General features: G+C 38.7%; 2 protein-coding genes across 5 annotated transcripts in view; one reads left to right on the forward strand and one right to left on the reverse strand.

The window, feature by feature from the left end:
* Window positions 1-27,174, reverse strand: part of cenpp (centromere protein P) — a 71,632-nt gene that overhangs the window by 4,295 nt on the left and 40,163 nt on the right. The gene's annotated exons all lie outside the window — the stretch shown is intronic.
* Window positions 2,526-23,376, forward strand: ecm2 (extracellular matrix protein 2, female organ and adipocyte specific). Of its 4 annotated transcripts, none has more exons than XM_087801662.1 (12): window positions 2,526-2,783; window positions 6,860-6,970; window positions 7,955-8,116; window positions 11,640-11,828; window positions 14,428-15,210; window positions 16,710-16,825; window positions 17,078-17,213; window positions 17,427-17,584; window positions 19,637-19,776; window positions 20,031-20,143; window positions 20,328-20,541; window positions 22,126-23,376. In XM_087801662.1, the coding sequence occupies exons 2-12, from the start codon at window positions 6,862-6,864 to the stop codon at window positions 22,292-22,294; spliced, it is 2,289 nt and encodes a 762-aa protein (XP_087657788.1). In that variant the 5' UTR covers window positions 2,526-2,783; window positions 6,860-6,861; the 3' UTR covers window positions 22,295-23,376. The 4 variants fall into 4 exon arrangements, with proteins under 4 accessions (XP_087657788.1, XP_087657789.1, XP_087657790.1 ...); XM_087801663.1 differs by having other exon boundaries at window positions 14,467-15,210; XM_087801664.1 differs by lacking the exon at window positions 11,640-11,828.

A 27,174-nucleotide genomic window follows, 5' to 3' on the forward strand; every position in this document is an offset into this window, starting at 1 on the left:
ACTACACTATCACAACACTAGAGTCAAGTACTGGACAATACTACACATATATACTTGTTACTACACTATCACAACACCGGAGTCAAGTACTGGACAATACTACACATATATACTTGTTACTACACTATCACAACACCAGAGTCAAGTACTCGACAATACTACACATATACTTGTTACTACACTATCACAACACTAGAGTCAAGTACTGGACAATACTACACATATATACGTGTTACTACACTATCACAACACCAGAGTCAAGTACTGGACAATACTACACATATATACTATCACAACACTAGAGTCAAGTACTGGACAATACTACACATATATACTTGTTACTACACTATCACAACACCAGAGTCAAGTACTGGACAATACTACACATATATACTTGTTACTACACTATCACAACACCAGAGTCAAGTACTCGACAATACTACACATATACTTGTTACTACACTATCACCACACTAGAGTCAAGTACTGGACAATACTACACATATATACTTGTTACTACACTATCACAACACTAGAGTCAAGTACTGGACAATACTACACATATATACTTGTTACTACACTATCACAACACTAGAGTCAAGTACTGGACAATACTACACATATATACTTGTTACTACACTATCATAACACTAGAGTCAAGTACTGGACAATACTACACATATACTTGTTACTATACTATCACAACACCAGAGTCAAGTACTGGACAATACTACACATATATACGTGTTACTACAATATCACAACACTAGAGTCAAGTACTGGACAATACTACACATATATACGTGTTACTACAATATCACAACACCAGAGTCAAGTACTTGACAATACTACACATATATACTTGTTACTACACTATCACAACACTAGAGTCAAGTACTGGACAATACTACACATATATACGTGTTACTACAATATCACAACACCAGAGTCAAGTACTTGACAATACTACACATATATACTTGTTACTACACTATCACAACACTAGAGTCAAGTACTGGACAGTACTACACATATATACTTGTTACTACACTATCACAACACTAGAGTCAAGTACTGGACAATACTACACATATACTTGTTACTACACTATCACAACACTAGAGTCATGTACTGGACAATACTACACAGATATACTTGTTACTACACTATCACAGCACCAGAGTCAAGTACTGGACAATACTACACATATATACTTGTTACTACACTATCACAACACTAGTCAAGTACTGGACAATACTACACATATATACTTGTTACTACACTATCACAACACTAGTCAAGTACTGGACAATACTACACATATATACTTGTTACTACACTATCACAACACTAGAGTCAAGTACTGGACAATACTACACATATACTTGTTAGTACACTATCACAACACTAGAGTCAAGTACTGGACAATACTACACATATATACTTGTTACTACACTATCACAACACTAGTCAAGTACTGGACAATACTACACATATATACTTGTTACTACACTATCACAACACTAGTCAAGTACTGGACAATACTACACATATACTTGTTAGTACACTATCACAACACTAGAGTCAAGTACTGGACAATACTACACATATATACTTGTTACTACACTATCACAACACTAGTCAAGTACTGGACAATACTACACATATATACTTGTTACTACACTATCACAACACTAGTCAAGTACTGGACAATACTACACATATATACTTGTTACTACACTATCACAACACTAGTCAAGTACTGGACAATACTACACATATATACTTGTTACTACACTATCACAACACTAGTCAAGTACTGGACAATACTACACATATATACTTGTTACTACACTATCACAACACTAGTCAAGTACTGGACAATACTACACATATATACTTGTTACTACACTATCACAACACTAGAGTCAAGTACTGGACAATACTACACATATACTTGTTACTACACTATCACAACACCAGAGTCAAGTACTGGACAATACTACACATATATACTTGTTACTACACTATCACAACACTAGTCAAGTACTGGACAATACTACACATATATACTTGTTACTACACTATCACAACACTAGTCAAGTACTGGACAATACTACACATATATACTTGTTACTACACTATCACAACACTAGTCAAGTACTGGACAATACTACACATATACTTGTTACTACACTATCACAACACGAGTCAAGTACTTGACAATACTACACATATATACTTGTTACTACACTATCACAACACTAGAGTCAAGTACTGGACAATACTACACATATACTTGTTACTCCACTATCACTATATATTGTATCAACACACTGCTAAACTTCAACATGTTTGTTTTGAATGTTTCAAACTCAATGTTTTTCTAAACCCTCTGGATCATCACACGTCTGTGCAACACATGTCCATGTTCACAGTGACCTCTGACCTCTGTGCGGGGGTCTTCTTCTGCCCATCGTAACATTCTGTCTAAACTCTGAAGGTCCTGCATGAAGACACTCGTCTTCTCTCGCTCTCTCTCCTCGGTCTGCTTCCTCTCTCTCTCGCCCGTTCTTGTCCTGGCCGAGGTACAAGTTCTGGATTTGCTTTTTCATTTCTATTAGTCGGCGCGACTCCACACAAGTGTGCGTGCTCTGACACACACCATCCTGGACACACACACACACACACACAGGTCCATCACACTCTCCTGGAGCTCCTGAGGACCCGGAGGAGGAGGAAGGAAGAAGGTTGTGGACTCTTGAGGCGCCATCGAACGGCTGGTAAAGTAGAGTTCACGTCTGTCTGTCTGGGCTCCGCCCCCTGAGCTGTCCGTCATCCTGCTGCTGTTATTATGTTCTTTAAACATCACTTCTATGATCGACTTCACGACACGGAGGCGACGTGTCTGACGGTGAACCGGGTCTGATCAAGAACAGGCTTGTTTGGATGCGTTCTGGAGCAGGAATCTTGGATCGGACTTTAATCCGATCCATGCGCGATGAGGTTCTGGTTCCGGGCCCTGCTGAGCTCGAGTCGATCCACAGGAGGTTCAGACTCGATGCAAAGATCCGAGAGAGACTTGAATGTTTGACCTTCATCTACGTCTCCTCGACCTTCACGACTGACACTCTTGACTGACAGATCAGATCAGGACGAGAGTCGTTGTTATTGTCAAGAATGTGTTGATACAATACAGTCAATGATACCATATATAGTAATACTGTAGTAACAAGTATATATTTGTAGAATTGTCGAGGACTTGACTCTGGTATTGTGATAGTGTAGTAACAAGTATGTATGTGTAGTATTGTCCAGTACTTGACTCTGGTGTTGTGATAGTGTAGTAACGAGTATGTATGTGTAGTATTGTCCAGTACTTGACTCTGGTGTTGTGATAGTGTAGTAACAAGTATATATGTGTAGTATTGTCCAGTACTTGACTCTGGTGTCGTGATAGTGTAGTAACAAGTATATATGTGTAGTATTGTCCAGTACTTGACTCTGGTGTTGTGATAGTGTAGTAACAAGTATATATGTGTAGTATTGTCCAGTACTTGACTCTGGTGTTGTGATAGTGTAGTAACAAGTATATATATGTAGTATTGTCCAGTACTTGACTCTGGTGTTGTGATAGTGTAGTAACAAGTATATATGTGTAGTATTGTCCAGTACTTGACTCTGGTGTTGTGATAGTGTAGTAACAAGTATATATGTGTAGTATTGTCCAGTACTTGACTCTGGTGTTGTGATAGTGTAGTAACAAGTATATATGTGTAGTATTGTCCAGTACTTGACTCTGGTGTTGTGATATTGTAGTAACAAGTATATATGTGTAGTATTGTGGAGTACTTGACTCTGGTGTTGTGATAGTGTAGTAACAAGTATATATGTGTAGTATTGTGGAGTACTTGACTCTGATGTTGTGATAGTGTAGTAACAAGTATAAATGTGTAGTATTGTCCAGTACTTAACTCTGGTGTTGTGATAGTGTAGTAACAAGGATATATGTGTAGTATTGTCCAGTACTTGACTCTGGTGTTATGATAGTGTAGTAACAAGAATATATGTGTAGTATTGTGGAGTACTTGACTCTAGTGTTGTGATAGTGTAGTAACAAGGATATATGTGTAGTATTGTCCAGTACTTGACTCTGGTGTTGTGAAAGTGTAGTAACAAGTATATATGTGTAGTATTGTCCAGTACTTGACTCTGGTGTTGTGATAGTGTAGTAACAAGTATATATGTGTAGTATTGTCCAGTACTTGACTCTGGTGTTATGATAGTGTAGTAACAAGAATATATGTGTAGTATTGTGGAGTACTTGACTCTGGTGTTGTGATAGTGAAGTAACAAGTGTAGTATTGTCCAGTACTTGACTCTGGTGTTGTGATAGTATAGTAACAAGGATATATGTGTAGTATTGTCCAGTACTTGACTCTGGTGTTGTGAAAGTGTAGTAACAAGTTTTTATGTGTAGTATTGTCCAGTACTTGACTCTGGTGTTATGATAGTGTAGTAACAAGAATATATGTGTCGTATTGTGGAGTACTTGACTCTGGTGTTGTGATAGTATAGTAACAATGATATACAGTATGTGTAGTATTGTCCAGTACTTGACTCTGGTCTTGTGAAAGTGTAGTAATAAGTATATATGTGTAGTATTGTCCAGTACTTGACTCTGGTGTTGTGATAGTGTAGTAACTAGTATATATGTGTAGTATTGTCCAGTACTTGACTCTGGTGTTGTGATAGTGTAGTAACAAGTATATATGTGTAGTATTGTCCAGTACTTGACTATGGTGTTGTAGTATTTACAGACCACATGACTCTTGACGAAGTCGTAACTGCTTTCATTTGTTTTCAAACCAAAATATGTCCAAACATCAGCTTGAAAAGCTGGTGGACTCACTGTATCCTCTCGTCCCCAGTCTTCTCCAGGATTTCATTCTTACTCTAGCTGTGGACGACATTTTTGACTGCTGCCATCTAGCGGCCAGAAGTTTAATTGCAACACAAAAACCAACAAAAGCCGATGCTGGTACATTATTGTGAACAAAACCCTGCAATATTTAAGTAACAATACTTCCTTCGACCCGAACATCTTCTCAGTCATTTCTCTAAAAACAACAAGACGGAGAGGATTCTAGAAAACTTCCTGACAAGAGTGAAAACTTATGAACCTGTGAAGGAAGTTCTGGATCCTCTGAGCACCGAAGAGACAACAACGACTTCAAAATGACTCACATTTCCTCCCCTAGTGTCCACTAGTGTCCACTGACCAAGAATAAAGACACACAACCTTGAATAAATGAATTAGCTCAGATCATAGTCAAGTATTTTCAAACACTCTCAGCAGAGCCTCAAGGTCTCTCCATCTGAGCCTGATCCTCCAGACAGAGAATAGTTTCCATCGCCCTCCTCTTCCTCCTCTTCCTCCCTCTCTCTCCCTCTCTCTCTCTCTCTTCTATCCAAACACACAGAACACTGGGGTTTACGCCGGGCGTTGTGATTGGTGGACGCCGAGGGGAGGGGGGTGAGGCGGGGTGAGGCGGGGTGAGGCGGGGGAGAGAGGGAGGGTCAGACCTTCAGTCTGAGGATCTTAAATGTTTCCACTCGCAGGGAAAAAGTGAGCAACGACGGCGAGAATGAAGTCATGTGAGCGAGGACGAAATGAAGGTCGCTGTGATACCGCTCGAGGTCACAAGGGGGCGGTAGAGAACACCAGCAAACTTAGTACACGTTTTCTTTTCTTTCTTGGAAAAGTGCCTCGTACATTGAAAATAAACTGATGGATGAACTTAATAATTTAAAGTACTTTAACTTCAGTATCTCATCTCAGACGTGATCATGTGACCATACATGTACTTCCTTATTGATCGTTAGTGTTTATTGATTTAATGTTTTTATTAGATCACTAAATAACTATACATACATTTATTGACGTTATATTGTAATTTATTTCATTTTTATGAATATCTTTTCGTTTCATACTCTCTTTAATGTCACCACAAAAAAAAAAGTTTTTAAAAGACTGGCAGTAAAAGTTTTTATTAAAAATATCTATCTTTCTTTCTGGAGATGAAATCTTGTTGACCATAACCACGCCCACTCTGCTGTGATTGGTCAAGCATGGAGACTTGTCACCGCTTGTTATTAATCCCGGAAGTCTCCACCGCCAAGGGTCTCGTTTTATAAACAAAGCGGGGCATGATTCCAGCTGGCTGGAGGAGTGAATCCATTATTATGTCATAATGGACTCTCGTAACCTCTTGTTCGTCCAGATTTCAGAGCAACTTTATAAAGTAATAAGTTCAAAATATGGTCATGATGAGGAACTTACTGCATCTTGAAGAACATTTACTACATGTCATGAGAGTTGATCAGTAGTTGACCTTTAAGTATCTTTATGTTTGCCTAGATAGAAACCTCCCATCATGCACCAGTGCTTTCACATTCAGTGACACTGTTGGAGAATCTGCTCAGTTTGAAGCAGATCACAGGAGACACAATTATCAGGTGTGTATTCATGTCAACTTTAATAATGACAGGACTGCTGTTGGTAGACTCCCCGTTACACACTCACACACACACACACACACACTCACGCACACACACACACTCACACACACAGGGAGGGAACCGGCCATTAGCTACCTATATGAGGACCAGGACAAGAAGTCACAGGTCTTTCAGTCCAAGTAGGATTTGTCAGCTTGTTTGAGGCGCTGCAGCAGTTTATCCAGGTGAGTGTCTCAGGTGTTGGCGACTCGTGATCATTCTGCTGCAGCGACACGAATGTTCAAGATGACACCGAGCAGTTCCACGAGGAGAACTGAGGCTTGTGTTGTTCCTGCAGGGATGAGGCGGTGGCTCGTGGTGGCCTGTCTGTGGCTGGTCGTCACACTCGTGGCCTCAGAGGCTCAGATCCAGACAAGACATCGCAACAAGAGGAAGAAAGATGCAGAAGGTAGAAGATCTACTCGTGCTTTTGACTCTTAATATTTGTTTAGATGCACAGTTGAGTACTTTCTAAAAGGTAACCCCTGAGGAACTGATGCTCCAGTACACACTCCTGTCAATACATTCATCCTTCACTGCTCATAACCTTAATTGGGATGTGGCAGGTTATCCCAGTCACCTAGGGTAAGAGGCAGGGACTTTTTAAAAGTAAAATTATAAGAAAAAATATAATTTATATATGTATGTATGTAACTGGGTAAAATATGTGACCTTTGTAAAAATGAAAAAATAAAAAAAAGTAAAACATAATTTAATCTTTTTAAGAACTTAAATAAATTAAATTTTCATTCGTTTCATTTTACTACTTTCATTTGCGATGCCAGAGTAAAAAAAGACTAACTAAAAAAATACAACACATAAGCATTTTGAACATCAATAGTTTCAAGTATTATGAGTTAAATATTTAACCTACAACTAAAATAAGTTAAAACGAGAGTCATTTGACATAAATAAATATTTCTCGTCCTAGTAACACTATTGTTAAAAATACTATTGAAAGTTTGTCCGAGGATATAATACATTTATATTAACAGTATATGAAATAGAACTAAAATGAACAAAACAATCCAATAAATTATATGACACTGGAGGTGGATTCAATAGTGTAAGAAGTAAAATGTAATCTTGTTGAAAAATAAAATAAAAGGTGGACAAAGAGTCGATGATTAACCTTGTGTCTTGATTTATGATTATTAAGAGACAAATGACAAAATATAAAACATGTGCAGAATATACTACATTATAATAGACTTGAAATTCTACCAGGAGCCTCAAAGACAAATATATATCTCAAATATTTTACCTGAAAAAATTGATTTGTTTTGCGTTGAACTCTAGAACTGTAGACTTCTTGTTACCAACTGAACCATCGGAGCCAGACAAGTGGTCATAATGTTATGGTTTCTAACACAACACTGCGACTCTCATGCAGGTCGCGGGCGAATCAAACCCGGTCGGTCTAAGAACCAAAAAGTCAGACGGGTTCATGGGGCCAGAACTCCGGTCCACCCCGGAGACATCCAAGGAGACACTTTGTTCCTGGAATCCTACAAGAGCATCCAGGACGAGCTCTCCAGCTACAACGTCATTCCAGGTCAGTGCAGCTGAGGCTCCAGGTCACAGCGAATATCTGTGCGATGACAGCAGGAAACTGGGGGGAAAGAAATCTTCCACAGTTTCCAGAGAGTTTGAACCAATAACTTGATGTTGACCTGAAGTGTTTATACTATGTTCATGTCTCGGAAATAATAGGGAAGGTTTTCAAATCATCTTTAAAAACATATTTATTTCATGGTTAATATGAGATTACTTTATTTTCTAAAAGAACAATTAAATCCTGGGAGTGAGGATGAGAGGATACAGTGAGTCCAGCAGCTTTTAAAGCTGATGTTTGGACATATTTTGGTTTGAAAACAAAGAGTCATGTGGTCTGTAAATACTACAACACCAGAGTCAAGTACTGGACAATACTACACATATATACTTGTTACTACACTATCACAACACCAGAGTCAAGTACTGGACAATACTACACATATATACTTGTTACTACACTATCACAACACCAGAGTCAAGTACTGGACAATACTACAAATATATACTTGTTACTACACTATCACAACACCAGAGTCAAGTATTGGACAATACTACAAATATATATTTGTTACTATACTATCACAACACCAGAGTCAAGTACTGGACAATACTACAAATATATACTTGTTACTATACTATCACAACACCAGAGTCAAGTCCTTGACAATACTACAAATATATACTTGTTACTACACTATCACAACACCAGAGTCAAGTCCTTGACAATACTACAAATATATACTTGTTACTACACTATCACAACACCAGAGTCAAGTACTGGACAATACTAAACATATATACTTGTTACTACACTATCACAACACTAGAGTCAAGTACTGGACAATACTACACATTTATACTTGTTACTACACTATCACAACACCAGAGTCAAGTACTGGACAATACTACAAATATATACTTGTTACTACACTATCACAACACCAGAGTCAAGTCCTTGACAATACTACACATTTATACTTGTTACTACACTATCACAACACCAGAGTCAAGTACTGGACAATACTACACATATATACTTGTTACTACACTATCACAACACCAGAGTCAAGTACTGGACAATACTACACATGTATACTTGTAACTACACTATCACAACACCAGAGTCAAGTACTGGACAATACTACACATATATCCTTGTTACTACACCATCACAACACCAAAGTCAAGTACTGGACAATACTACACATATATACTTGTTACTACACTATCACAACACCAGAGTCAAGTACTGGACAATACTACACATATATCCTTGTTACTACACCATCACAACACCAAAGTCAAGTACTGGACAATACTACACATGTATACTTGTAACTACACTATCACAACACCAGAGTCAAGTACTGGACAATACTACACATATATCCTTGTTACTACACCATCACAACACCAAAGTCAAGTACTGGACAATACTACACATATATACTTGTTACTACACCATCACAACACCAAAGTCAAGTACTGGACAATACCTCAAATATATACTTGTTACTACAGTATAACGATATATCGTATTGTTTCCCCTGTAGCGTGATACACAGTGTATCACAGATTCTTGACGATAAACACTTTGTTCATCTTCACACTACTATGAGCAACCAGTAGTTAAGACTGAAACATTTCAGTTCTCTTGCTGTTCACAGACTCAAACACTGCCTCCTTAAAATATGGGTTTTGCTCCAACAACCCGTCAGGTCCAATTAGAACTGTGTACTGAACTGACTCAGAGTCAGTCTCTTGAATGGAAAGTGTTGCGTGAAGAACCGATCGCTGATTGAAGAGGAACAGTTGATGGTCCAAGTCTCCCAGAAGCTTCACGAGACACTAAAGTTCCAGCATTAGACGATATCCTGAGGAGGGAAAAGCTCCAGATGACAGGGTTGTCGGTCTCATCGCTCAAAGATGGACACGATGGAGAGAGAGACAGTGTTTAAGAAAGAGAAGCAAAGCCTCTTAACTACCTCCCGGTGACAAAGAACATGCCATTAGCAGCAGAGATGACAGACGGGACAGACACAAAGAGCCTCTTCCTGCCGCATCATAGTGGTTTAAGGTCTTTCCTCCTGACTCAGAGCAGCCGTGACCCGGTCCGGCTCTCAGATGTGTATTGAAAGGTGAGGTTAATGCAGAGGGAGGAGAGGGAGCGGGACAAACCATTGCTTTGTCTGGTTTTGATGGTAAAATACAGGCTTCCCAGCAGCAGACACACAACAATTACAGCAGCTGTGCGACCCACACCTCAGCCCCGAACCCGGACCTCCCCGAGAACCAGGAAGCGATTCTAATCTGTCAGCGATGTGTTTGTGTTCCCAGCTGTCTCACTGCTCGTGAAGACTTGCCATGCGGAACAAAGCTCCGTGAAGGAGTCCCTCAGTTCCTCCAGAACAGGTCATGCAGTCATGGACTGCAAATAATGAAAAACTCATCACTCTTGACCGCCCTTGTCACGTTAGTTCCTCATGTTAGTTCTTCATGAGACAGAGCAGAGAAGGAGAAGGTGTTTCCTGCAGGGGCAACAAGAACAAGAAATAAATAATGCTGGAAAAAAATTAAATAAAATGAATTAAACCTTCTAAAAATAATGCTTAATTTAACTTTATATATATATTCAATATATATGTGAACAGTGTCTCGAGATAACTTCTTTTTAATAACTTTCTAAAAAATGTGTACAAAAAAACAAAACATTAAAACTTTGTAGATTTTAAATTTAACTATATTGGAAAAACATTGTATTAGAGATTAAGAGTTGAGGTGAATTAAAGTTATCTAAAAGACTACTTGTCCATCATGGGTGATGACATCATCCTCTCAACACTGTCATCAGTGAGCAGAGAAGCAGATGGAGCACGAATGCTCCTCCCATGATGCAACACTAATAGACTCAGGGACTGATTCATTCCTCGTGTAATTAGACTATCTAATTCTGAGTTTTGGGGGCAGGAGTGAAGTGAAAAGATAGTTCTATGTCAATCTTTGTATCTTTTTTTCCTTTGAATCCTCTTTGTGTTATTTCTTTTGATCTATGTTCTTTATTCTTGCACTTTGTTGGAACTTTGTTTTTGTTCTTATTAAACTTGCTGTACCGAACTGAAAACCCAATTTTCCGAAGGTAGATCTTCAGAGGGATTAATAAAGTAATTCTATCTACTTATCTAAGACCCACCATTAAATGGATATTAACATCATGCAATACATGGGTAAACATTTGAACATGTACTTGAAGTTGCCAAGAAATATTTCTACTTGAGTTTCACTCTGAAGCAAAAGCAGAGTATTTTCTGGGTATAGCCTGAAGACAAAGGTAATTTCATGAGGCTTGTGTTGTAAGAATCTAACACAACATTAACACTCCTTAAGAGATTGTACCAAGTATAGTCATAATCAAAACGACATGAACAATGTGACGGGAAACAAAATATCCTAAAAAAATAAATAAAAATAAAGACTACAGTGTTCTTAGACGACAACTAACCGACAATGATTGTGTGTTTCAGGTAAGCAGGGCCAGTGTGTGTACCAGGGCCTGACCATGTACGACCAGGCCGTCTGGTCACCGAAGCTGTGTGTGACCTGCCTGTGCACCAGTGGGCGGGTGGTTTGTGACGAGACCCCCTGTCCCGTCCTCGACTGCCTGGCGTCCTTCACGCCCGACGGGCAGTGTTGCCCCGTCTGCATGGAGCCAGGTAGAAACACGACATGTGGCGACGCCATGGTGCAACATCGGGGGGCGCCAGAGACGATACTTCTGACGCAATAATGACACTTCACAATTATTTGTGATCGTAAAATAGTCCCATCTATGGCATAATAACGGAGGTGTCAACGTTTATTTTTTACATGTGTAGTCAAAGCTTTGGTTACACGGCAATGATTGATGATCTTTCAATCGCAGTTGCACATTATAACCACAAGAGGGTTCTGTCTACATTCAGACACCTCTTAATCCCATAACAGCAAAGCCTTTCCAATAGTTATTAAACAAAAACATATTCTTGTGTCCTCATTATGAATAGGTACTACATTAAATTTAAATACTATAAGGCAAGATTTAAATACTTTAATTTTCAAAAAGAAATCAACGTATTAATTCTGTTTTTACTTACTGACGGCAAGATAATTTTTAAGGTCTAAATGTGTCAAACACATTACACAATATTTATTTTGTAAATTCCAAAATTTTTAAACTCTATCAGTAAAATATGCCCTAATGCATCAATTGTTGTACTTGTCGTATCCCTTTTTTTTTTTTATTTGTTCATAGAATTTTGTGAGTCATCGCTGTCAAAGTCTCAAAACTTTATTGACACGACTCACTCTCAACGTCTCATTGGTCAACAGCAAATTCGCTCAGTAAGTATTGGTGAGATAAGAAAACAGAGGAGAGTAAAAGAAAGACGTTGTTGATTTTTTTCAAATGTTTGTGATCATTATCTGTGTAACCGTTTACACATGTAGACGTTGACACCCCTAGAACATAACATTATTCTAGATTCTCATCTCAATTGCCCCTCGATGTTGCTTCTTCATTCCTGCCATGGCCGTGAAAAATGTGAGAAACACATTTTTGTTTTATTCAACACACAATATCAACACGTTAACCAGGCTGTGTGTTTGGAGACACCACATGTTAGGTTTTGAAATCCCTAGCCTTCTTTCTTCAAGCTGTCGGTTCCATTTTATTTTTAATTTCTGTAAAAGCACAAAAACAGGCTCATTGTGTTGGTGAAATGATCAAATTAGTAGAGTCAGCTTAAGGACGCTCTAAGAAGGAGTTTAGACTTTCATCACAGTCATTAAATGAAATGTTTCACAGCCTCATCCACGTTGTAATTACATGGTGGCAGGAAAACAGAGTTTCGAGCTGGTTCTCACACGCAGCTACGATGATGGATGAGCACGACTGCGATATACAGCTACGAGGTGTAAACAAAACTAGTCTCTGAAATATGTACAGTTAAAGCCGGAGCCTCTAGGGTGTGAAAATAGTTTGGCCCTTTGTGGGATTTAGTTTAACAATGTAAGTGGAAGTCAGAACAACTTTTCTGTTAAAGTCTTTTAATGTTCAGTGGCTCAGTGTATCTTCAAGTTTATTTTTCCCTAAACATTTCAATTCAATTTCAATTCAATTTTATTTAAAGTGTCTTATCATAACAAAGTTATCTCAAGACACTTTACAGTTGAAGTAAGACTATAGTGGATAAGGAGATCCCAGCAATTCAACATCTTATAGTATATAGTATAGTATATGAATGCTACATTTTTTTTGACTCTGGTCTGGAAAAGCGCTATATAAATAAAAATTACTTACTCACTTACTTACATTTTGACCTATAAAGGTGTTTAAAATCAAATTTTAACCTTGTAAACTGTAGACATCAATGATGTCTGTTCCTCATCTGACTATAAACACCTTTATAGGTCACAAATGTAGCGTTCATATACTATACTTTTTCCGATACCAATTATAAAAGACGGAAAAATTGCATTACATATAGAAAAATTCAAATCTTGAGTTAATTTTTCAGAGTTGGAAAATGTCCACTCCAAGCTATTTTTTTGCAGATAAAACACACAACAAATGACTTCCAAAAACACTTTTTAACAAGTAACAAAAGTGTCTGATGATCTCTGTCTTATCAATTATCAATGTTTCTTCATGAAAATACACACATTATCCAGTTTTGATCAAGCACGGGTATCGAAACGCTTCGATACTCGGTACTACTGAAGCATTTCGGTCAGTACCACAAAAGAACCCGAGAACAGGATAAAATCTTCTTTTTGTATCCGACCTTTGTTTTGGGATTTTTTTCAGTTTATAATGCTTGAAAAAAAGACAATCATAGTTTTGTCATAATGTTCATCTAAACCGTGCAAGTATCTCCACAATGAGCTGCAGATGCTGAACTGTCGCAGTAGGTCGAGTGTTTGCTGGTTTAGTTCGGTGAAAAATGGTGTGGAGACACTTGCGGCCATTTTTCACTACGCAGCCTGAATTTAAAGTCATTTAAATTACAGGAAGAAGCTTCTATGTGAACTGAACATTATAGAAGAATAAACCAGTCCGTCTTGTGATCTGTCTGTTTGAAACAAAAGAGGGAATTGGACACTAACACAACTTTCTTTTTGGCTTTCCTTCTGTCTATCCATCCGTCTACTGTCAACATCTACTTCCCTCTTAGTTTACTTTTTCTCCATCTCTCTTTTCTTCACCACTTATCCTTCCTTCTTTCTATTTCTTTTTCCATTCCTGATTGGCGGGCCCCGGTACTCCCACCCCAGATCCCAACCTCAGCCCTGACCTCTCTGGTGACTCCCCAGTGCCCAACGACCCAAGTGAGCCCGTCAAGCCGCTGACGCCCGAGGAGATTCAGCGCATCCTGTGGAGGGAGGAAGAGGAGCACCGCGAGCAGGAGGAGCGCCTGAAGAAACGAGACGAGGCCAGGAAGAAGAGGAGGCAGCAGAGGAAAGAGCAGGATGACAAGCAGAGGAAGATAGTGGAAGAGCAGAGGAGGATCGAGGAGGAGGAACTGAGAAGGCAGATAGCGAAGGAGGAGGAAGAGTGGAGGAGGAAGCTGGAGGAAGATGAGAGGAGGAGGCAGGAAGAGGAGAGGAAAAGACAAGCAGAGGAAAAAATAAGACAGGAGGAAGCAAAAGAAAAAGAACGAAAGCTAGAGGAAGAGAGGAGAAGACAAGAGGAAATGCTGAGGGAGGAGCTGCTGGCACTAGTGGAGGAGGAAGAAGAAAAACAGGAGGAGGAAGAAGAGGTCTGGCTGAGAGGGGACGTCTTCCAGATGCCTCCAAAGGAAGAGCCAACAGAGCCAGCACCCATTCCAGGACCTCCACAGGTCACTGAGGAGGAGCTGAAGCAGATGGAAGTAGATGCAGATGAGGAGGGAGATGAGGAGGGAGAAGAGGAGGAGGAGAGGGAAGTGCTTTACGTGAACAGAGCTTTTCTTCCTCCAGGATGTGACATCTCTGATGTCATAATGACATGTGACGACGCCAAACTCACCTACTTCCCTCCTCTTTCCATCCCTGAACTCAAATCTCTCAGTCTGGAAGGTGAGTGACTGATGCAGAGCAGGTGCTGACAAAACTGTAGCTTCCATATGAAAGTCACACCAGAGTCTGTCAATCCTGTTCAAGCCAAGACAAGTATTTTCACAGCTCTTTTGTCGTATTCATCCGAAAACGTACGAGTACTACCAACCTTAGAGTGTTTAGCAGATCTACTTCCTGTTTACCTTCCTAAATAAAGGCTTCTCGGAGATAAGTGGGTTAGGAATATGAGGTTAGTCATCAAGATGTAAACTATCAGATTGTAGTCATTTTAGGTAGTTATTCTTACGTAAAAAGTCTTGTTACCTTGCACTGTAGATGTAACTCGTATTGAAGATAAAAAAAAATAAAAAAAATAGTATTCAAAGACTAACCTTTTCTCGAGCATTGACTTTTTAGTTCCAGGAAATATGCATCAACTAGAGCAGGCGATAAATCTATTTTTGCAACATGGACCGTATTAACGTCTGCCTGATTTACACAGACTGACCTTTAGATATTACATGACCGGCAAAAAAAAAGGGTTAAGTACATAAAAAGTATCTCAGCAATTACAAGTATTAGTAGACAAGTATTGTCTACAAAAAGATGGTCTCATATAGAGACTGCGTTAATCATTTTTACTAGTTAAGAGGTTTATTCTTGTATAAACCTTTCAGGAGTGTTTGGAGTATTAGGTTACGCAATATACATAATATAATTATTTAATTTATTTTTATTTTCGTGGGTCCAGGTATCAAAAGTCTCACATACATTTATATTCCCCAAATTTTCTTCCTATAAGAACCACAACCTCAGACTTTAAGGAGCCTTAAATGTCTTGGTCAGGTCACGGAAATTGGGTCGATGAATTCAGGGGGAGGTTCAGCTGAGTTAGAAATGCTGGAGAAATGACTACTTTTGCTGAAATGCCAGAGATTTGCGCCAACAACGAGTTACAAAAAGTAATACACCTGGAAAGTGAATTTCTTCAGGATCAGTGAATACGGTAATGGTCTTAACAGAACAATAGACTTGTATTACGAGAGAAGTAACAGAACAGCTACAGGCTGTTCTCGACTGTGAAAAACAAACGTGGAAATATCATGTTGTACCTCTGAAACACACGTAACCATCTAATCCTTTTTCCAGATAAGACTAGCTACTGTTTTCCAGTGTCTGATTCAGGGTTCGTATCGATGGAGGAAAGACAATGTCAACAATGGAAGAATGGAAAATTAAATTCTCCTGTAGTTACAGGGATAATGTTAAATGATAATCAAAATCTCTGACTCCCTAGTAATGGAATCTCCAGCGAGAAATGGAAGACAAAGAAGTAGGCCTGTCGCAATAAAACTTTCGTTCGGGTGTTCATCGCGTGGAGGTTGAAATGCAGAGGGAGTGATTACGTCTACAAGCCACAGTGTTTGACCGCCAACGTTTACCTCGGCAAACCAAACACAGACAAACAGTTGGAGAAATCTTGTCACAGCAACTGTAAACTGACTCAAACTTCCCTTCAGGAAACAACATCACCAACATTCCGGCAGAAGCCTTTAACGGTATTCCCAACCTGGAATGGATTAACCTCAAGAAAAACAAACTGACATCAGCAGGGATTGATCTCGCCGCCTTTAAGGTACGTGGGACTGATACAAGTTTCATCTTGAGTGGTCAAACCAGAGACACAAGGATCCTAGCCACAACCAGAGTTAGTAATATCTGTGATACCTTTCTTCTTTCAGTACAGGGCAACTGGTACACCAACACTTGGCATCACAAATACTTACTATAACCTATTATTTTGGATCATTTGAGAACATCTAGTGGTCAGACAAACCATATATTGGCAATTGAAAAATGAAGATACCAATATGTGTGTCTACATCAGGGTCTGAAGATGCTGAGGCGCCTTTATTTGGATGGAAACCTTCTGGAGATCGTACCTTCAAATCTCCCCTCCACCCTGCAAGAGCTGAAGATCAGTGAAAACAGACTGCAGAGGATTCATAAAAATGATTTCCGAGGTACAGCTTTAAGTAAAGATGTTCAACTTGCGTTATCTTCATCTATTCAAGATGGTTTCTTACTGTTTTAACATAGATCAGGTGGTGAAGAGGTGAGAATCCTGAGCTTGGTTGCGCTCCATTCATAATACCTTAACAATATAGAAAGATAGAACAAAAATTTTCGTTCCTACAATTCTAATTGAAAGATTCCCTTTGTTTCTATCTTAAAAGATCTGAGCAGTCTTGTAATTCTGGAGTTGGAAGGAAACCTGCTGAGCGAGGGAAATGTGGATCCCGAGGCTTTCTCTCCACTCACCCAACTATCGTACCTCAGATTGGGACGAAACCACTTCCGCACGGTACCTCAGGGGCTCCCTGGTTCACTGCTGGTATGTAGTCAAACTTTTTTTTCCACCCATCATCTGTCCGAATCTTTACCTCAAAGTGCAGACAGGAGACTTTTAAACTTGGGAAGCTGCCAGTATAAAGAACATGCATAAGTACTTAACACACTAATGTTACTGATTTTCCCTGCAGATTCAATAAATCAGATCAACGTCTGCTTTGTGTGAAGGAACAAGGAAATGAACTAATGCTATAAAGAGACAAGGTGGCGATTGAAAGCTGCGAGACTTGCATACGTCAGTAAACTACGAAAACTTATTGAAATATTCAAGGTTTCTATCTGGGCCGGCTATTGTTGAGGACAACTGCTTCTGATTTAGAGGAACACAAATTTAAAGGCAAAAAAAGGAAAGTGTGAATAAGCTTCATGAGAAATGCCAACCAGATGCAGTAGCTTAAGTCCTTGGTGAAGACAGAAAGGTGTATTGTTCTGCTGTTCTTCAGATTTCATGAGGTGTAAATGCTCATACGAAGAACGGATACAATGTGCAGTGTTTGGTTTTTACTTTTCTCATGCTGACAGCCAAAATACCTTCTCAAGGACTAGAAGAAGTGACGCCACTCAAGAAGCCTTGATCCAATTATTCCGCTATCAGCTAAATATTTATTCAGTGAGCGAAGAGTAGCAAGTGAAAACCTATTTTCCAGAGAACGCTAATCATTACCAGCAGGCGGCTCTTTCACTTTCAGCCCAGCCAGTTTGAAGTCTGCGACTCTTTTCTAAAGATCTTGCACCTTCACAAGAGCAGCTCAAACCGCAGAAGGCAGCAAAGCTAGTTCACCATTCTGGATAACATTCACAGTCTCGTCTTGAGCAGGAGGTCACAGTTAAATAAGGATTTGTTCTTAAGCCCTGCCATCTTGCATTATAGGTCATCAAAAAGACTACAGTCTACAGTAACTTAATGACAGGAACTTGAAGGGCACAGCCTGGAGAGACTTCTTTGTATGTTTTGACATTTTGTCAAAAGGCAAAACTCAGCTTAATAGATAGTTCCATGTGAAACATGCTACTACTTTAGTAATTTACTGAAAAAAACTTCCGTCCAGCAGTCATTTATCTACAGTTTGCCTATCAATAATCAAAAGAATACCGTCATCGTACATAAAATAATTTGCACGCAGTAAGGCAAGCTTTTTGTCATTGCAAACTAAGAGTTAAAAAAAAAACTCTAAGCCAACTTGAGAAACTGGTAAAGTAAATGTGCAATCATGGTTTCATGGTTGACCACAAACAATTCCAAAAACAATAGACCACAGGCAAAGATCCTGTGGGTGCGCTCAAGTCCCAACTACCATGGAAAATGCAGAATCCCCATGACTGCCGCGTTGAAAATCAGATCTGACAATGACTGTGGCGTTGGTTTCTCTGAGATGAGCTTCGCTGGCTTCTCCATTGTGACGGTAATCAAAATAAGAGGAAACCTCTTAAACATATAATCTGGTTTGAAGTTTTATCTCTGTTTTTTTTTTTTAACCACCGTTTGAAAGTAGTTATCCGTGTATACTTGCAGAATATGTCATGTGAGCACTAAATTGGTTAGCCATCACCTTGAATGTATTAGCAGAAAATTCCATCGACTGAATCCATGTTGACAAAATTGACTGATTTGCGGTCGAGTCTGTTGTCACTTGTTAAAACTCTCCAGCTTTCCGACTCTTTTCCTGCCTGTTGGCATGCGATTAAGGCCTTTAAGTTTCAGTCATGCGTAATATATTTTTTTCTTTCAGACCTTCAAGAACTTAAAGGAGAGCAATAAGAATAGAAATGTGAATGCCTTCTGGCTGAAACGTGATCCAACATCAATAAATGTCCTCTATAATTCTTCAGTTTTTTTTACATTCCTTATCTTGATCTTTTTTGTGATGAGATCAGCACGTATTGTTATTAAATGGATTTAAAATCAACCTTTTAGGATAAGACTAAATTCAAACCAAGAGAAAGAAAAGTAATAAAATCTCAAAACCACAGTAAAAATAGACGAGACTGAACTTAACGTCAGTTAAACCAACTCATAACCTTATACACCTTTCAGGAACTTTATCTGGAGAACAACCTAATAGAGGAAATCTCAGAGAACGTCTTCAATCAAACCCACATCCTGAGCGTCGTCTCTCTGAGACACAACAGGTTGGACGAGACCAAGATCGCCCCCATGGCCTGGATCCAGCACAGGTCAGTGAAATGAAGTCGACATATACTTTTATCCAACAACACAACCATTTCCTCCCAACTACTAAATCTGTTGCCAATCCAGAACGTTTTCATTAACTTTACAAGCACACAATTACATTATTTTTAGACGCTAATAAAGCAGTTATATACGCATTTACGATCATGAGTGCTGAGCTTTCAGAACGACTCAATCATTTTGATTGTGATTTCATTCTTATTTAACTAGAGGCCTTTCATCTTTTTCTGTTGGACAGAAATCTTGAATCCATCGACCTGTCAAACAATGACTTCTACTTGGTTCCATCATATCTGCCAACATCTCTGGTCCATCTAGTGCTGGTGGGGAACAACATTGAGAGGATACCCGGTAGGTTAAATCTCGATTAGGTAACCAACGCCATCACACGACACCAACGCCCGAGAGACACCTTTAACAAACTTATAATAAAGAAACAAAACACAGACTATAGACAGTGAAATATAAATCAAAATTGTTTTTTCAGTTCTGTTTGTATAACAACCCTAATTCTCCCTTTACAACTCATCCGAAGGTTATGTCTTCGCCCACATGGACCCTGGACTGGAGTACCTCTATCTCTCCTACAACAAGCTTGATGGGGAGGGAATCGAACCAGAGTCATTCTTTGGCTCGTACCACTCTATGGTAGAACTTTGTCTGGACCACAACCAGCTGGTGTCCGTTCCCTCAGGCATCAACGAGATGACCAACTTGCACTTCCTCAGACTCAACAACAACAAAATCAGGTACGAAAGCATCAGTGTGTGAATCTTTTCCACTAACAGAACCTCTACAAACACATGGTTGGTTTTTGAAGATGAAAGACAAAAGGTTATGTCATATACAAGATACAAGGTCATTTGAAGACGTATAAAAGTAGGACACTATTGTGTTGTTGGTGATATGAATCGTATATCGTATATATAAGAGAGTGACCTCATGACTGTACGTTGTCCAGCCGTTACTCTTGCCCCCAGAATGAAAAGGTCAGTGGATGATTACTATGATGAGTGAAATAATACATGCAGTGAACATTACTCTTTTTGCTGGTGATTGTTTCCAACTCTTGACAGTTAAATGACTTCATGATCACTTTTTTCCAAACAAATGTTTGTAATAGTAATTGAGTATTTTCATAGACGTGACACATCGAGCCACATTCACTCCCATCATAAATAACACAGACAGGGAAGTGACCAGTTCGTGGGACAGCATGTCTCAGGGATAAACTCCAGGGCCAAACAACTGAATACAATTGAACAATTTTGTCAACACAAAGGGGGAAAAAGTGGCCAAAGAAAGTCCCACATCACAGCAACATCTCAGCAGCTGACCACCTCATTTTGAACAACCAGCCACAAAATATTGGAAGAATTCACAACACATTGTTGCCGTGGCGACAAGAAAACACAACATTACATATTTCAAGCCTGATTATACCTCACTACTCACTCTCAGGTCACTCAATGGTGCACACACATAGTTCCAAGCATGAGGCTCAAGAATAACACAGGTATGCTTCAAGGAGAATTCAAGGAGGGAAATATCCGGTTGTAATTCCTAATGTTAATGAAAAGGTTTTTTTAGATGTCTCCAAAATTCCAATTGGGAAACTGGAATCCAACTCTGAGCTAAGGATGCATTCCACTTTCTGCACGCTCCAGTTATCCACGGAAGTCAGAACTCTGATGTTGTCACACTCGTGCCAACTCGCTCCTGTTCCAGTTCAATCCCACTTTCTGAGTAAGACAGAAAGACCTGCACATGCACTTGCATCACGTCCTTACCTGTTCCCTGATGTCCTTATAGAGAAAGAAAACCAAAACAAACAACAGTCATACACAAATAATAAAATATGTTTCTTTCTAAACTTCTGATATTCCATGTATGTGAGCCAAGAACAACAGAAGCAAACACAAGTTTGACATAATGGTAGAAAATGGAACAATAACCGTCTATATTTATGAAAATTTCTATAGCTTTAAAACAAATTAATGATAGCATTAGACAAATAATGTTAACAAACAGGATGGGTTGACATTTACAGGGAAAACACACAAACACATCTAAAAGTATACCGAGACAAGGTCGAATGAGTTGTGCATAAAGATGAGCTCATTTGTTCTATGTCTATAATTTGTATCCACAATATACACCTGGAGTGTCTCTGTTTACTCTGACAAGTATGAACAGATCCAGACGCGACCGATGATGCATAAAAACATCTGCAAGGAAAATCTGAAGGAACACAACAGATAAAAATACATTTCAAAGATTCTTTTCAGGATTATTTTCACCGTACTCAAGAGTAATGTGCCTTTACTTCTCAGGAGTATTCCCGACGAAGGGATCTGCGACCCGGGCCACAGTGGAGACTCGACTCTGGTGGCCGTGCGTCTGGACTACAACTACATCCAGCCACAGGAGATTTCGCCCACAGCTTTCTCCTGTGTTCGCTCTTCCTCAAGTGTTGTTTTAAAACCACAGAAAACCAAGTGATCCACATCAAAAAAGACTTTTTAAACCCCTGTGAATGGAGGAAAACACTTTTAATACCACATACACACATTCAACTAAAGATTCCTCCACCATCTACAGTCAGATGTGCATAGAAAACAATCACATGACCCTTTAAGATCATTCTTATAGACTCTCCTACCTTTTGACATCTAGAATGACATACGTTTTTAAAGTTGATTGGCCTGTTATTGATGTTTATGTATTTATGATGAGAAGGAATTCCTTTTTGAACTGTTCTTACTTAAAAAAAAACTAAAGTTCGGGTGGAATATAAAGCAAAACCCATGGTATGGTATTTTGTTTAAACGTAAAATCCCACTAAAATTATTTTAAGAAAATAGAACAATTTAAATATTTAAAACATTGTTTAAAATGCTTTTGAAAACTACCTAAGCTAACTTTGTCAAGCACTTTATCATAGAGTCATGACCACTAAAACAATAGTTGACAACTAAAAGTCTGTAGTGATAGCAAAGTTTGCTAATAATAATAAAATAAACATAAACAATTATAAATAACTTTTCAAATATTTATAAATAGAAACCTACCTCCTTCTCAGTCTTATCATTTTCTTTTTTTTTATCAGTGGAAACTATTGATCTCGAATGAAAACATTCACAGCCGACTAAGAAAGACAAGGCAACACTTTCCTTCTGCATTTCACAATCATTTTATTAGTTTCTGTAACTGAAACTAATTGACAAACTCCTATATTGGACCCTCATATTCAAACTGTACATCATTTCAAATCTCAGCAGTTACTTAATACTTATTTAGAAGTTAGATTAAATTGAGTAGCAAACACTGAACCATACATCTGAATGATTTATAGCAAAATATGCATATTTAAATCTGCATATACCTTTGATTTCTCTGCACAACTATAACTTCAGGTCTTTATGTTCCATAATCCAAGACTTCAGTAGCATTAAAACAATATATAGCATAATGGTGATCTAGTTCAACTGTAGCTTGATTCATGCTTTCACGATGTGTAACCGTTACAGATTCAGAGCAATGTAACATCCAATAAAAACATCTATTGTTGTATTTATCTGGCATCTTCTACGTACTAATCCTCAACACTTCTAAATTAAACCAAGCAGCCGTCAGACTCATGGATGGAATCTTGCACCAACAATGAAAATGAGTTAATTCCATCCAAAAGTCCTCAAAAAAGAAACTCGATTGAAGATTTATGATACACAATGCAGACAAAGGAAATGGACAACATATGTGACATAGAGATCCTGTAAAATGTTAAGAGAAAAACTCTTTGTTGGGATTATGACCTTCAGCCAACATGAGATGACATCAAACACAAAGAACCTCCCTCTGATTTTTTTGTTTAAAGAACCGACAGATCAAGGACTGCAGTGAAGGAACAGAATGTTATCATTGAATCATACTTGGGGGTTTTCCCAAACTATATATCAAGGATTTAAAAAGGCAATCAATGTTGCCGGAACAATTGTTGCCTGATCAAAAAAGCCTTGTTATCATTTTCAGGTGTTTGTGGCTGTGAGTTATGAAGAAGACAGCTGTGGTCAGCCAGCGTGAGAAGTGGAAACGGTGGAAAATGGAAAGTCATTTATTGGCCTTAAGGTTTATACTCACCGCTTCCTGGTATTAATCTCTGTCCCAATATGATCTCGGACTCAGCAGAACTGCCTCTCAACCCTGATTTAAAACATCTCTAATGGATGCATGTAAAGATTTAAAGTACCACGTGATCATGGAAATGTTACACTTGCATGACCAAGATAGGTCAAGGTTCAGAGACAGTGACTTGCAGTGGCAACCCCTGATGGGAAAAGACAAAATAAGACATTCTCAGGGATTCCTGTATTGACAAACTCTTAATTAAAACTTTATATTTCTTTTGGACATCAAATTGAATCTTTGATCAAACTGTAACACCGCTGTTAATCATTGCTTACTATTGGTGGAGTATCAGAGCTTAGTAACCTATATAAATATGCACGTATACGTCGTGTTTACGACATGTCATGTTCAGAATACTTCCAAATACAAAAGCAAAATATATCTTTTTTAAATCGATGCAGTATTGTGAATATATATTGCGATGATTCGCCGTATAGATATTTCTGAACAACTCTATTGTTAATGAATTGACAATCTATTATTATTTTCATCCATGTTTGCCACTGGCAAAGGTATGTTAACAAATTAAGAACTACATCTTCAGCCTGACATGAGTCACTAGAAAAGAGTTAATCTTGGCACTACATGGTGTCTACCGTTCAGCAATACCGTAAAAGCTGTAATTATAATAACCATAAAAGCTGACTGCATCATATTTTCCAATGACAGCATGAGGTTTTGAATCATTTATGGCAGTGGAAAGTAGATAAAGAAGCCGTGGAAAGGGAAGGTTACATGTGAAGAGGGAAAAAGAAACTGTGGAATGACAAATGGGAAGTTGACTGTGGTCGGTTTGGAGATGCCGACAGTCAACATCACATCATGCCTCAGCTGGAAAAGCTGCTTCCAACCACCCCGACCCCTTAAGATCTAAGATTTCAAGTCGAAAAAAAGGAGAATTCATCAGAATTGCCAGCGGCAACAGCAGCTGTACTCATTAAAATCACAAATCACTCACAAAGGTATAATTGTCGTCATCTGCAGGATCTTATGCAACGACATAAACACTGGTTAGGGATGAAATTCAGAACTGATAAATGATCTCTAGAGCATTTCACATTAAGCAATGCTGCGTAGCATAAACCATGTTCACCAGGATCAAGATCTGAACTCACCACATGAGTGTCAATTAAACAAGAGGTGGGCTCAAGACCACACGTATTCTTCCACCATCATTACCATTTCCACCTTTGAAGAAAATGTCTACGTGTGCTTCAGTATTTGTTTCATTCGTGTCGTGGGACCTCTGAAGCCTGTAGGTGTTTTATTTATGAGCTTGGACCGCTTGAGCCAGTGAGTCTAGATGATGTTGAAGGCATCACACCAGTGGCTGATGGATGAGAGTCAGAGAAGTATCTCTGTTGGATGAGTCAGTATCAAGCAGCTCAGCACGACGTCTGCACCTTCTCATTGTGAACATTCTTGATATTGAAAAGGAGGAAGTTATACATCGTCAGTTTGATATATTGCCATTATCCTGATAAAGAATTTATGGTTGACATACATCATAATTAGGTTTTTAGATTTTGAGATACTATCTGGCCAGAAAAGGGCCTCGGCTCAGAGATGTGAAAAGACAGAAAGATGTGCGAGAAACATAGGTTATATGAGGACGTGTACATGTTCTCATTCATGATAATTGGAATGATCGTCCTGGGATTTGGGATCTTCAACCTGGTTAATGTAAACAAGGAAGAGGGAGGACAACACAACCAGACTTCGCCAGATCGTGGCATAGATGCCAGCGGACGTAGCCAAAATTTGTGAAGATTTGGCGAAAATCAGAGAACGAAAGAGACCTATAAATAAAAAAAAATGGCTCCCACTCTTCCAACAAATACAAAATGGACTGGATAAACAACTGTTTGTCGACCGGACAAATTGTGATCTACTGTTGTAACATGTTAAGTGGAAATCATCATACATTACAATAATCTGTTAAGCCCATGGGAAACAAGCGCTGATTTAAGATATGATTATATCTATGATTTCATTTCTTTAATACTACTACTACTATTTTGAGGTAAATGGGGGAGGGATTAGATAAGCTTCTGCTTCTCCAGTTTTCTCCAGGACATGCATGTGATATGTGAACTATGATGAAATGTGATGTTGATGACCTAAACCGTCATCCCCGTAATAAACAATATTCATACATAAACAGATATTCTTAACTCCTAATGTGTTGATTTGCATGTGTGTCAAAGTGATGTGTGACTCTATTGTATCATCAATGTGTGTTTGTACAAAACTCTCTTTTCATTGAAATATTGACATTAGAAAATCATCTTAAGCTCCGCCCACTAAACATTTTGTTTTTCTGGAAATTAAATCTTGCTGACCATGACCACACCCACTCTGCTGTGATTGGTCAAGCATGGAGGTTTGTCACCATACATCATCAATGCCAGAAGTCAATATCTCCAAGGGTCTCATTTATAAACACAACGGTAAGTAATGATGTCTTTCGACATTAGTTTCTCGTTAACCAAGTAAGTAAGTATGTTTTATTTGTAAAGCGCTTTCACAGGACAAAGGTCATTTAAGTGTCTAAACTTCATGTGAAAAAAAACGATTAAAAATGAGTCTGTTCATCATTTACAAAACCGCTAAATGAACCACAGAGGTGAGGATGTGTTGATGTCCATAAGGTAACTGGTATCAAAAGTTGTAATAAAATGTTTCCTGGCACACGAACAAGATGTTCCTGAGTTACTGGAGCAAAAACACAAGGTAGCCACGGAGCTCGCTGGAAGCTTTGAAACGCTCCAGATCGAGGAAACTATCATAAGAAAAACAAGATCCTCGCCTTTGCACGCCAATAGACGTCTGGGTTGGAAAGTATGAGGTTATAAGAGGTGGAGAGACGATCTTTCAGACTCCCAACAGGAATGCAGACCATCATCCATCAGGGAGCAATGGCCAGTTTAATACTGAAATTCCAACAATTACGCCATCAGTTTTACTTCTCTTCGTCTAATACCACAGACCAGCTTCCCACTTAGGTCCCAGCTACTGGAATTAATCCCCCAGTGTCAGGCAGCAAGCAAAGTCTGGAAGGTTCCTGCTCCGTGTAGTTAGGATCAAATATTATGAAGGTTTAAAGTATTGTATTGTTATTAGCTGCACTCTGTTCTTGCAGTTTAAACAATGTAGGAGGAAGATAAATAATAAACAGAGGAAATATAATATGT

Source organism: Callionymus lyra, chromosome 10 (assembly GCF_982586985.1).
Source record: "Callionymus lyra chromosome 10, fCalLyr1.hap1.1, whole genome shotgun sequence".
Lineage (NCBI taxonomy): Eukaryota > Metazoa > Chordata > Actinopteri > Syngnathiformes > Callionymidae > Callionymus > Callionymus lyra.